This window comes from Notamacropus eugenii, chromosome 1, assembly GCF_028372415.1.
Source record: "Notamacropus eugenii isolate mMacEug1 chromosome 1, mMacEug1.pri_v2, whole genome shotgun sequence".
Taxonomy (NCBI): Eukaryota; Metazoa; Chordata; class Mammalia; order Diprotodontia; family Macropodidae; genus Notamacropus; species Notamacropus eugenii.
In genome coordinates, this window is record NC_092872.1 from 40593235 (window position 1) to 40607262 (window position 14028).

Below are 14028 nucleotides of genomic sequence, written 5' to 3' on the forward strand. Positions count from 1 at the left end.
GAGAGAGAGAGAAAGAGAGAGACAGATTGAGATTGAGATTGCTTGAACCTACGTTTGAGGAAGCTTGGAAGTTTAGAATAGGTGAGTCTATGTCTGGCAAAGGCTATTACAGAATCGTAGGATCAAAGATTTATGCCTAGAAGGGATCAGAGAAACTATCATAGAATCTACCTCCCTCCCAATTTTACAGATAAAACCGATAATGAGAAAGATTAAATGACTTGATCCAGACTAGTAAGTGTCTTTTATGAACTCATGTCTTCTGCTGGATTCTGTTTTTCCCACTGCTTTGCCTGGCTGCCTATGCTTGATTACTCTTTCAAACCTTGGATTATAGGTTTGAGGGCCCTCTCATGTAATGGTCTCAGAATTTAGGAAACAATGAAGACATAGCCTTGGTGCATGTGGAATTCTGACTGGCACAATTCTGAGCCCCTAGAATACAACAGGCCTAGAATCTAAATGTGTTGGTGGGAGGTTGGGGTTGGGAGGTTTGTCATGCAGGTAGATTGTCATAAAAGTCTACGGTCAAACAGTTGTTTGCCTCCATTTTACCCGGCAACTGATGTATCTTTATCAAATTAACTCAATTTATTCTTACAGAAAATTCTCAGTTGGGCTACAGAAATGGCAAGACATACTCCTGCTTTTACATACACAAAAGAAAGATGAGTACCAGTAGCTAGCGAGAACTGATTGTTAAATTTTCAGTGTGGCAATTTACATCTTAGAAAAATCAACAAACATTATAAATCAGCCCTTGGTTTATTTTTTTGTTGATTTTCTAGGCTAAAGTATGTGTTTGTCCTTCGTTGCCAAAGAAGACCATGCCATCAGAGAAATGATGACATGACTTGCACTTAATTTTGTTTTGAGTGAGGGAGGGCTGTGCATGTCACCAGCCTCACTTCTCCTCTGGTGCCATCTGAATCCAGTGACCAGATATTCATCAGGATGACTGGAGATGACCCAGGATGAGACAATTGGGGTTAAGTGACTTGCCCAAGGTCACACAGCTAGTAAGCGACAAGTGCCTGAGGTGAGATTTGAACTCAGGTCCTCCTGACTCCTGCACTGGAGTGCTCTATCTAATGCACCACCTAGCTGCACCTTCACAGGAATTGAATGCCTTGGCCAAGGTGGGCTCAACTGAGTGCCTAATGTATCATAATTACTTACTAGACATATTGTGATTGATCCAAGAGATGACAGATAATGCTAATTGTAGCACACTGAACAGGAGGATAATTTTACAAATAGTGATAGGGAGTGGAGACTAAGTATCCTATCTGTCTATCCATTGTTACTCCCAGCACACTGCTTCTAATAGGATGGAAAGGAGATTTGGAGGTTAAGATATTAGGACATATCTCAGGTTGATCAATATACTAATATACTACTGCTACTACTACTAGCAACAGCAGCTGACATTTATATAGAGTTTTAATGTTTGCAGAATGCTATTCAAATGATCTCATTTTATCCTCATAAAAGTCTTGTATGGGAGGTGCTATTATTATCTACTTTAAGAACAATGGATAGAGTGCCAGATCTGAAGTCAGGAAGACTTATCCTCGTGAATTCAAATCTGGCATCAGGCACTTACTAGCTGTGTAACCCCAAGCCAGTCTCTTAATCCTGTTTGCCTCAGTTTCCTCATCTGTAAAATTACCTGGAGAAGGTAATGGCAAATCACTCCAGTATCTTTGACAAGAAAACCCCAAATGTTGTCACAAAGAGTTGGAAATGACTGAAAAAAGATTCTGTATGGATAAGCAAACAACATGACAGGTTAATGACTTGCTCAGGGTGCGATAGATAGTAAGTATCTGAAGCGGGATTCAGATCTGTACCTTCTTAATGTACCTTCTTAATGCAAAAGCTTACAATGAATTCAGCAAAACAAACAAACAAAAAACCTAAGAAACTATTCAGCATGCTTGCTGTCAAGATGAAATCTGTGTTTGGTTAAGGAATACAAAACAGCTGGAATCGGTGATTCATGAAGGTAAAAGAAGTCTGGATAACTTGGATGTGGGTGGGGAACATTTAGTTTAAGCATCAGAGAAAATTGAGAGGATGTCATCCATGGGAAGTTATGGGGTTTTAAGCTTCCTAAAACCAAAACCAAATACCTAGTGCTTACCTGAAATCTTGGGAACTATTGGGAGTTTTGAGAAGTAAATTAATCTTAACATAATTCAGAGATCTGGTCAAGGTGATTGTTTAGAAGTCCAGTGTCTCAGAGTGCTAAGAATTCTTAAATGTGGCTGTTAGGGAAGATGACAAAGTGAATTTAAGAAAACTTATTTAAATCATTAAGAATATATAAAATTAAGCCAAAATGATTCTTGCTTTGAAGTGGGGAAAAGAAGATAGTAGTTACACTATCCTACTTTGGTTCTAGGTCCAATAAGAAGAGAAAAAAAAACCCCACATACATACATATATTACATATGTGTGTATGAATACTTACATATACATATATAGATGCGTATACCTACACACAAACACACAATCTATCTATCTACATGAAAATTTGGTCAGAAATTCTTAGAACTTAATTTGCTAAAGCTAGGCTCAGATATTTCACTTAGAAAAAAGGGGAAAAGAATATACAGTCACCCAGATTTGACCAGTTGGTTTGCTAAAATGTTTGAAAAAAAAAGAAGCATAACCTTGCAGAATGAAGGTCTTGAATGATTTGGCCATGATTATTATTTTTAGCAAATGACTCATGACAGTGTTTGCCTCTCCTCTCTCTGCTTCTCACTTTTCTGTAACAGCAGAGATTCTTGTGGGTTTCTGTCTTTTTTTTTCCTCTCTGGGGCTGTCCCAAATTTTCTAACACTGGAAGATTGTTCCTAATGGAAATAAAAAATTCCTACCAGAGTTGGTTCCTATGCTGCTGTCAAGAAGAAAACTTGCTCAAGAATCTTGTCATCCTGGTTTTTTGGATACTTGGTTGTATCTTAGGGAACATATTATTGGAAGCAAGGGGAATGGACCAGGGCTGGAAAGCTGTAGCCTGGAGTAGTAACCTTTTTTATATGTCCTCACCAAGGTTTTCTTTTAAAGCAAGAAAAGGATAAACAGAAGAAAATAGGATGGAGGGAAATATATAGTAATCATAACTGTGAATATGAATGAAATGAGTTCATCCATAAAGCAGAAATGAATAGGAGAATGGATTAGAAACCAGAATCCAACAATGTGTTCTTTACCAGAGGCACACTTGAAACAGAAAGACACATACAGAGTTAAAATAAAGGGCTAGAACAGAATCTATTCTATTTCATCTAAGGTAAAAAAGGGAAGGTGTACCACCAAGGCAATATACACAGCACTGGTGGTGACTATAATATGCTGGTATAGTTCTCAATTGTGAAATATAGCAGACTCTCCATAGAGAAGGCAGAAGAAAAACATTTATTCAGATACCAGAAAGCCATATCCCAAAACCAGGAAGTCAAATCCATCATACTAGCCAAGAAATCAATACACGTTGGCACTGCAGGGGACAAAACCATTGCCAAGCCTCCTCCCCTGCTGGGGCCTTCCCACAAATAAACACTCAGGAGCCTAGCTGTTTACTTGACTATGTCCTCTCTCTCTTCTCCCCAACTGCTCTTACTCACTTCCTCTCAATTCTACTCTACCCTTCCTGTTCCACCTATTCATCAAACTCCTCCCACCACATGTGACTTAGGCTTCCATGTGATTTAAGCAGGTCACATGGGCCTATTAATGAATGGGAAAGATCTTCCCATTTAAATTACCATTACGGAGAGTTAGCATGATCTTAGACAAAGTCAAAGCACAAATAGACTTAGTTTGAAGAGATAATCAGGGAAATGACATATTGATAAAAAGTATCATAGACAATGAAGTAATATTAAAAAATTTTTACTAGTTTTTTTGATAAAGGCTTCTTTTCTCCAATATATGGGAAGAAGAGTCAAATTTATAAAAATAAAAGTCATTCCCCAGTTCATAAAGTATCAAGGTATATGAATAGGCAGTTTTCAGAAGAAGAAAACAAAGCTATCTATAGTCATATAAAAAATACTCTGAAATCGCTATTAATTAGAGAAATGAAAATTAAGACAACTCTGCTAACTACCTACAGAGAAAGAACTGAAGAACTCTCAGTGCCAAATGAAGTTTTCTCACTTTCTTCATTTTTCTTGCTCCCCCCCAATATGGCTAATATGGAACTATGTTTTACATGATTTCACACGTATAATTGATATCACATGACTTGCCTTCTCAGTGGGTGGAGGAAGGAGAGTAAGAAGAGAGAGAATTTGAAAAACAAATAAAATAAAAAGAATGATAAAGTGAATAAATAACATATATTTTAAAAAATTTCTCTTTTTAACACCAGAAGGGCAGATGCTTAAGAAAAACAGACCTATTGAATTGATATGCATAGCAGAATTTCTTTTCTCTGGTGATGAACTGAGATGTATTAACATCTTCAAGAATGTGTGGTGTGTCCTGCCACTTGTCCTCTGTGGGAGACACATAAGGAAGGGGAAAGGAAGGGCATATGGCACCCCCTATGTGCCAGACTCTGTGCTAATCAGGGCTTTTTACACATTTATCTTATTTCGTCTTCATAATGACCCCAGGAGGTAGGTGCTATTATTATTTCCATTTTACAGTAGAAGAAACTGAAGCTAACAGATTTTTTTTTTAAGCGACTTCCTTAGGGTCACACAGCTAGTAAGTGTCTGAGGACACATCTGAACTCATGTCTTCCTGACTCCAGGCCCACTGTTAATCTTCCCAATACTCCTTGCATTTAGAGGTAGATATGGAATAAAGTGTCAGTTGTGGTACACACTTGCTGGGAGACCTGGAGTAAGTTAATTCACATTTCTAAACTTTACTTCTCCAGAAAAGATGGTGTATAATCCACCCACCTCTCAAGGTCTTTAAGAGGAAAGTGTTCTGTAAAACTGTCAAGTACTATTGGAATGTAAGCTATTAGATAAGGAGCTTGTAAGACACAGTTCTTTCTGGCCTTGGGTATGACTTGCATGGAAAGAACAAAATCTAACAATATTGTGGATGAGAGGTGATTGTGTAAACCCAAAGGTCTCTGCTATGTTATTATGGTAACTTCATCTCTAGTAGTAAAAAAAAATAAATAAATAGAAGTCTTCTTTGTTTCTATGACCCCAAACAATATGGAGGCTAGAGGAAGTTGAATGGAGAAGGGGTTCAGCATGAATTGGGATGTATATGTATTCTACTTTCTTGCATACAGGATATGAAAGCTAATCTGCTTCATTTGTTTTTAGGGGGTCTTGGCTATGGGCCTCAGTGCAAGTCCATTGGAAAAGGCAGCTGCAACAATCTAGTGGTCACCAGCAGTCCCATGATGGTTCAACGGCTGGGACCCATATCACCTCCTGCAAGCCAGGTCTCTACAGCATGCAACCAGATCAGTCCTAGCTTACAGAGGGCAATGAATGCAATCAACATGAATATACCTCCTTCAGATACCAGGTCTTGAGTTATTTATTTGTTTTTCTTTCTCTACAGTATAATGACATGCCCCCAGAGTGTTTTTTCCCTCTATTTTCTCTACACATACTCATGTGCATGCATATAGTCATGCTATTTCAACCTATTTTAAGGGGATAACATATTTGTTTAAAGGGATAACATATTTGGTTCATTACAATCTTTATTGGAAGGAAGAGTTTTAAAACTGGGAGGCACACTATAGCTAAGTATTATCACCAAATCATGGAAGGGGAAGGGACCTCAGAAGCCATCCAGTCCCACTCATATCTAGGCAGGAATCCACACTACAACATCTCCAGCCAGTAGCCATCCAGTCTCCACTTGAATATTGCTAGAGATGAGAAGAATAATATGAGTGGAGCTTAGTAAAATTCAAGGAGAAATTTTCAGGTGCCTAGTGGTGGAATCCTGACTTGTAATATTGTCAAATCCCTGGCATAGAATGACATAAACATATGAACAGTAATGCGACCAAGAGAAATTTGAAATGATCTAAGCATCTAGCTTCCCTGCTGAACAGCCATACAATGTGCCTCAGTCATATATATGTGTATATATGACTGCATATGTGCACATATATATTTGTGTATATGCATGCTTCCACAGATTTATTTGCAACACGTCCTAGCATAGTGCCCAACATAGAGTAGGTGTTTAATAAATATTTATCACTTTGTCATTTATTCATACATTCAACATATTCTTTTTCACCACCTATAATCTTTTTAAACCCTAGTTTCAAGCACTAAGTGGGAGGGAAAAAAAAGTCCCTGCCCTTCAGCAACTTAAGACCTAGCTGAGGAGAGAAACTGTACAAGTGTAAGGCAGTAATTATAGTCATGTCAACATCTCACATTTATATAACATCTCAAAGTTCATAAAGTGTACTCCTTTAGGACTGTAGTTTAAGCATCATGATCTTCACTGAGTAAGTGTCCAATGAATGGTACCAGAAATAAATTTCATTTTTTTCTTTCTGTTTCTCTACTGGGAAATTCATTGAGTGGGTTGGATAATGGATAATGAAAAGAACTGGTAGCCATCTTCCTCAGTAAAGTAGTTTTAAGACTCTAAGGCTTAATTTTAGAATGTGCTGCTATGCAATAAAATGTATTTATTTCAGTGATTGGAATATATTATTTATTCTTTCAGAGTCTATCTAGCATTTTTAGAAAAATAAAGCTTCTTCCTCCCCTTTTTTCATTCTTTTTGAAAACATGCATTTTCCTTTGTTTCAGGAGAGGCTATAAAATCGTAGAGTTCCAGAATGGTTAAGCTTTTTTTTAAAAAGAAAAAGAAAAAAAATGCCATTTTTTTTTTTGAGATAGAAGTTTGTTTTTTCTTACCTGAGATATTTCATGATAGGAAGCTGCCTGTCATTTCCCCATTGATGGTTTTGCCTTGAGGGACTCCTCCAACTTCCTGAGAACTGCATGAAAAATTAGGTGTGCTCATGGGGTATATGTCACCAGGAGCCCTTCATATACCTGTCCATGCCATGTCCAGGTCCAAGCCTTGAAGGCAGAGTCCTCATAATCAATGGAACAGCATGACTGAAGGCATCGAAAATTCATGCCATGTAACTCCAGTGACACCTTTCCTTATGTTGATCATGGATAGGTCATTATTTTCTTGTTTTGGAGTATATTTAATTTCTTAAAATGACTTTCTATTTTTGAAATGAAGCACTTTAAAGGTACATTGAGAAAGTGTGTGTGTGTGTATGTGTGTGTGTGTGTTTTAAACTTTTCATGGAAGAAATCTAGATTGTTTACCCTGCAGTAAGAATCTTTTATGGGGGAACAAAAAAGCCCTAACTGGAAGGGGGGCACTTAAAGGATGAACTTAATTTTAAACCATTTTAGGGGCAAGAGGCAGATTTACTTGTGCTATTTAAAATGCATGTGCATGTTCTCATCAAGCAGCTTGAGGATGGAGAGCTAGTCAGCTCAACTCAAAGGTATTTTGGTTTCTAGGGAGAAGTAGAAGATGAAAGGGCAAAAAGTTCCCTTCATGCCTTACCCACCAAGGGCTGCCTGGCAAAAATGAATCAAGCAAGCAAACCAATAAAAATGAACTTTTTTGATGTGAATTGTGCCTGCTTTGCAGAAATATAAAACTTCTGCTGGTTATATAGGAAATATAAAAAAAAAGTCCTTGTTTCACTCAGTGAGACTGTTTATCTGAAAGGACAAGAATCACATAGGAGAGAGAACATAGAACATGTTCTAGAAGGTGCTCCAAAAATCTTCATTATAAGTTATTAAAGTTTAAAATGGCACAAAGACTTTTGGGACACCTCATAAAGTCTCATAAGCATGTATGTCTGTAATGATTGCCTAAAAAGGCAAATGAAGTATATCTTACCCCCTTGGTTGTCTGTTCCCATTGGCAAGTACTTTTCCCTAACTGAGAAGCCTGAAATGCTCACAGGGCAACCGACCATCTTTCTTAATTTATCACTCAGGCAAGAGAAGAATTAAAATGATTCAGTGTTTTTCTATAGAATGTCTTACCTTTCAAAATATGTTTTCATACAACATGAATGTAGATTTTTATCATTATGAAATCCTGTGGGTTATGTAGGATGTTATTATTTTTAGACCAATTTTATGGATGATGATGAACAATGACTGGTCATGCATTTTCTTTCCTTCTTTGTTTCTTTTCTTTCTCTTTCTTTTTTCTTCTTCCTCCCCTCTTTTTCCCTTCCTTCCTTCTTCTTGTATTTTTTAACATTCATTATTATATTTTGAGTTCCCAATTCTTTCTCCTCTCCAGCCCCTCCTATACTTATTGAGAAGGTAAACAATATAATGTTCATCATACATGTGAAAACATTTTTCTTTTTCTTTTTAACATTCATTTGTAATGAATGTATATTTCTATAGCACCTTAGATTTAAGAAGTTCTCCTTTAGATGAGTCCTATAAACCTGGTTATGCTGTTCAAGAGATTTGTTACCTTAAGGGAGTCACTCCCCATTTTTAAGCCTTGGTTTTCTTTTCTGTGAAATGAAATGATTGGAATACGTTATCCCTAAGGCTCCCCAAGCCTAATTTTCTCATCCATAAAATGAAAGGATTGAACTAGGTGATCTCCAAGGCCCCTTCTTGTGTGGTCCATTCTGTATAGGGCAAATATTATTTTCTTCTTGCAGATAAAAACTCATCCAGAGTCATACTAAGTGAGAGTTCTGGACTTGAACTAAGGTCTCCTGAGACCAAGTTGAGTGCTCTTTCTTCTGTACCATGATTGAAAGCCCTGGCCAAGGTTATAGCTAGAGAGAGCACCAAGGCAGCAGGCTAATACATGGCATGCCATGGCATGCCAGGACCAGAGGGGCTGCCATAAGTTAACTTTCTTCTTGCCTGTCTGAGGAACAAGAGGCTTCTCCGTTGGGGAGCAGTGGGGATTCTGGTTTGCTCTGGAATACATTTAATAGACAGTCTATGGAATGACCCACAGAGTTTTGGGTTTTAGGAAATCTCAGTTTCCTTCTCTGTACAATGTCAGGGTAAGGGTTGGAGTGAGTTGGGGTGGAGTATCCTTGAGGATACTGTTTCAGCTTTTATATTTTATTAAACCACTCTTTGTTAAGAAATTCAGGCAATTCTGGTCTTGGGAGTTGCATAGTCCAATATGCTGTACTTCCTGAACCAGGGCTTCCAGTACAATGAAGGACTAGACCAAACCTTCTATAAAAGATTTGAGCAGCCAACCTAGACACTAGCTTTAGGGAGCTCAGAGGACCTGTGGGGAAAGTACTGGTGAGGTATCTTTTTTGGCCCAGTTACTCTGGTGACTGATTTTCTCTCATGGCCTGAAGCTCAAACACTGCGTACGCATGTGTCATGCCCTGACAAGTGAGAGATTGTTACCTCATCAGCCACAATAGCTTTTCAACCACAAACTCTGTGCCTTCCTATCCATTTTATTCTATTTGAACCATATCTGCTTTCCTTTTACGTAGATAGGCCTCCAGATTGGCCAGCTACCAGAAATAACACCTTTAGGATCAGATGAAAACAAGAACAAGTAGAGTATTATCAACCTATTGATAGAAATGTAGCCCTGCATACTTCATGGCCTCTCCCACAGTCATTGCCTCTTCAGTAGGACAGGTGATTGAATAAAGATGTGTGTAATGCTCCATAGAGACTAAACTAGCCTCCCTTTGCTCCCCCTTTCCTTCCCTCTCCTTCCTACTTTCCTTTCCATCCCCCTCCATTCCTTCCTTCTTTCTCTTCATGGTTCCTTGTAGCTCGATGGCTCAGGGGATACAGCACCAAGCGTGTAGTCAGAAAGACCCAGTTCAAATCTGTCCTCAGACATTTACTAGCTGTGTGACCCTAGACAAGTGTATTGTTAATGCATTTTTGGGAGCAGCTAGATGGTGCAGTGGATGGAGCACCAGTGCCAGGAATCAGGAGGACCTGAGTTCAAATCTCACCTCAGACACTTGACACTCACTAGCTGTGTGACCTTGGGCAAGTCACTTAACCCCAAATTGCCTCATCCTGGGTCATCTCTAGTCACCCTGATGACTATCTGGTCACTGGATTCAGATGGCTCTGGAGAAGAAGTGAGGCTGGCGACCTATACAGCCCTCTCTCCCTTAAAACAAAGTCAAGTGCAAGTCATGCCATTATTTCTCTGATGGCATGGCCTTCTTCGGCAATGAAGGATGAACACACATGGTTCTTTCCATACTCTTCCTACTCCCCTCTCCCTCTTTTTCCTCCTTCCTTCCCTCTTCCTTCCCTCCACACCCACCTTTCTTCTTCCATCTCATCTTCTATCTTTCCCTCCATTGCTTCCCACCTCCCTCTTTCCCTTCCTTCCCTCTCTACCTCCCTCCCTTTTTTTGAGACCTCTATGAACCTACGTTTGTGAGGCCAAATGTGTTGCATTTCACTTCTTATTCATGTTTTTCCGGTACCCTTGGGTGATTTGAGGGTGGTCTCTGTGGGTTCTACAAAGCCATATAAAATAGGGCCTCCAGTGGGATGTAAGGAAAGGAGCATTTTCATTTTGACCTTTGTATAACTAGCACCTACCACAGTGCTTGACATATAATAGATGCATGCTTGACAAATCGACTTCAATCTGGTCTTGAAGAGGTTATAATTTTATTTAGCAAAATAGAACACAGGATCATAGCAATCAGAGGTTTTCTGACCCAACTGCCCCATTTTCCAGATGAAGAAACTGAGGTTCCAGGAAAGCAACTGACTGCCCAAAACCACATAGGTATCAAGTTGTATATGCAAATGATAAATTAAGTGATATATAAAAAGAGCTACATGAAAAGTAGCGCTAAGTAGAAAGAGTGGCTGAATGTGAACTCAGGAGCCTTGGGTGTATATCCTAGGTATGACACAAACTACCTGTCCGATCTCAGGCTATTTGTTCACTTTGCCTCTTTCACCTTCAGCATCTTCATTTATAAAGTGGAGATAATAATAGCTATACTATCCACTCACAGAGTCATTCTAAGGGAAGTATATGAGTGTATAAGCAGGAATCGTTTTATTTAGGCTAAATAAATGACAGAGATAATACATACCATGGAAATTCATCGGAACTGAATCCCTTAGGGTTAACACAGCTGGAAAAGTCATCACCCAGGAATGAATCTAGAAAAATCATAGGGTTCTAGGCCTTCAGGCTAAAATGAATACTCAAGATAATCTGATCTAGTACCTACTTGATAGACAGCAAAAAGAGGAAAGCAGTTGTTATACGCAGGACATTGTAATTGTCAGTCTTGAGTCATTAGAAACATAGGGGATAAGTAGTTTCATGTTACAACAGAAAGAATATACTCTCCGTATCCTTAAGGGGAAAATATTTTTATTACAATCATATTAGAAAAATCAAATTGATCAATAAACAAGCATTTATTTGCCAGGCCTAGAGGCCTGTGTGGGCTACCTGAGTCTTTCTTACCTCACCTCCGAGGTCTTCGGCTGGCCACGCCGGATGCACATATGAGAGAAAGGACATTCCAGAGTCCAACAAGGGTTGAGCTTTATTTCAGGGTCTAGTTACAAGTGCAGGGGGGTCTTCCTTAGGAGGAAGAGGGGGAGATTTCCTAAGGAGGCTAGGATCTTAAGGGCTTGGAAATAGAAGTACAAGCAGGGAGAGAGGGGGAGGGGAGAGAGGAAAGAAGAGGAGCGGAGCCTACTGTCCTCTTGGCTCCTTACGTGCTAAGAGAACTTTCAGGCTTCCTCAATCCTACTTAACCTTCAGCCACACAGTTTGCATCTCAATACCGTGCTGTTACATAACAACAGTGTGCCCAGATCCGGGACCATCTCGAGGGCGGGGAGATCTCTCTCCCATCACGTTTCTCACGGGAAGAGGCGGAATTACTCGAGATAGCTCGGTTCACCTCTATTCCCTGCCATTTCCTGGGAGGGTCTCGTGAGAGCTCTAAGATTTAGAAGCTCCCACCTTTACCCGCCCGAGACTGTCCACATGGAATTGAGCTTCCAATCCCAACATTTATTAAGTGCTCACTATGTGCCAGGCGCTATTGCTAAAAAAAAGTTTAAATGGAATGTAGAGTCTTTGCATGATCAAGTATATCAGAAGGAAAGGGGAAGGAAAAAGACTCTTATTGGATAGCTACTTACTATGTGCTTTAGTTAGCACATTTGCTAGGAGTTCACCTTTGTGTGGCTACATGGTGTGGTGAAGTGCTGCACACCTGAAATCAGAAGACTTGGTTCAAATCCAGCCTCTGACGCTAGTTCTATGTTATGAATATAGACAAGTCATTGAATCTCTCAGAATCTCTATTTCCTTATCTGTAAAATGGGTATAATAAGTGCAGTGCCTATTTTCTAGGGTTTTTGTGAGGAAAACCATTTGTTAGCCTTACAGTGTTATATAAATGTGAGTTGTTATTATCTAATCTAGTCATAAGTTGCACATAATTTGAGGGAGAGGACATAAATCCTTTAACTTTGGAGAAGATGAACCAGATAACTTTTGAGAACTCTTCCTGATCTTAGACATAGAATAACTTTAGGTCTGTCATAAGTGAATCAGGTGAAGAGGAATGAAATACTTTTTAGATACAATTCCTGCTTTTAAAATGAGAAATGCACCAGTATTGCTGGATTCAAGATGTTCTTTCTCTACCTGACAGGGATCACTGAGCTCAGTCAATAAAAGCCTGATGCTTTATTTTCTAAAAGCCCTTCCAAGTTATTGGGTGAGAATCAGGACCTGTCACTTCTTACTAAAATGACACTGACAACGTTCAATGAATCAGAGATACCACTGTTCCATTGCATGACTGGAGAGTGCCTGGGAAGTCATTGGCCTGTAGAAAAACTCTTATCACAAGATTTGAGACCTATCCTGGGTCACTCTCAGAACACATTGTGGGGAGCACAATGATGAATATTCCTCAAAATTCTGAAAAAAACCTGTAAAACTGGGCATCAAAATCCAAACCAGTTGTGCCTTCACCCCTTCTTTGGGTGTGACATGAGTGAATTTCAGAAATATTAGGGTGTGTGTGAAAAGTCAAATTATGTCAAGGACAGTTACTTGCAACTCTCACCATTAACGTCATTGGCAAACATTACTTCATTCTCTGAGAAAAACTCATTGATCCCTATTTGGTCACTGTATGTGAAGAACCTGGAAACTAAAATATTTAATGCTTAGATATAGAAAATGGTGATCTTTGGATCCACTGTGTGAGGGGGGAGAGAAGGAAGATAAGAACCTTGGATGATACATTCTGCTCTTTTTATTTTGTAATGGTTTGCTCTTCTCTAGCAGAAATAATTGTGGTATTCAGTCTTAGAAGTCTTACAAGAATTTAGACAACTTTGATTTAAGATTATTATTTTTAGATCAAAAACAAATCAGTGAAGATACCTGCAACTCAATAGGATCTCAATACAAGTACAGATAAAGGCAGCCCAGTTTTCTAGACCCACCTAGTTTCTGTGTAGTGGGGTAAAGGGAGGCATATAAATTCTTGTGTTATAACGTTGCCGTTTCTAACACATTTGTTTCTGTAATTATTTTTGCACATATGTGAAGAAAAGAGCTTAATTACAGAACAGGATGAAGTTTTTAAGTGACTAAAGCAGTAATAGAAACCATTTTTGTTAAATTCATAATTGTCAGAACTGAAAGAGACCTTAGTGATCATCAACCCAAGTTCAGCAAATGACATTACAAGATAGTTCTTGACACATCATAAAGGCTGGAATTGGGACGGGAGTTTTAAGTTTTCTTTCTCCTTAGTTATATTTGTACCTGAAATTATGAGAAGTTAAATTCTTTTTAGGATGAGTCTTTTCAAGGTTAATAATAGTAATGATAGTGATGAAATAACTCATATTTTTATAGCACTTTAAGGTTTGCAAAGTGCTTTATATATGTTCCCTCCTTTGATCCACTTACTAATTTTTTTAAGGTAGGTAGCAAATGAATTTTAATCTTCATTTGATAGATTAG

General features: G+C 38.7%; 1 protein-coding gene across 2 annotated transcripts in view; it reads left to right on the forward strand.

Annotated features, from left to right (window-relative positions):
• GLIS3 (GLIS family zinc finger 3) overlaps positions 1–14028 on the forward strand; it is a 592145-nt gene that overhangs the window by 193455 nt on the left and 384662 nt on the right. For both annotated transcript variants that reach the window (XM_072597414.1, XM_072597422.1), the window contains one exon: positions 5310–5517. In XM_072597414.1, the coding sequence (XP_072453515.1) occupies positions 5310–5517 (208 nt within the window). The remainder of the gene's footprint in view (positions 1–5309; positions 5518–14028) is intronic.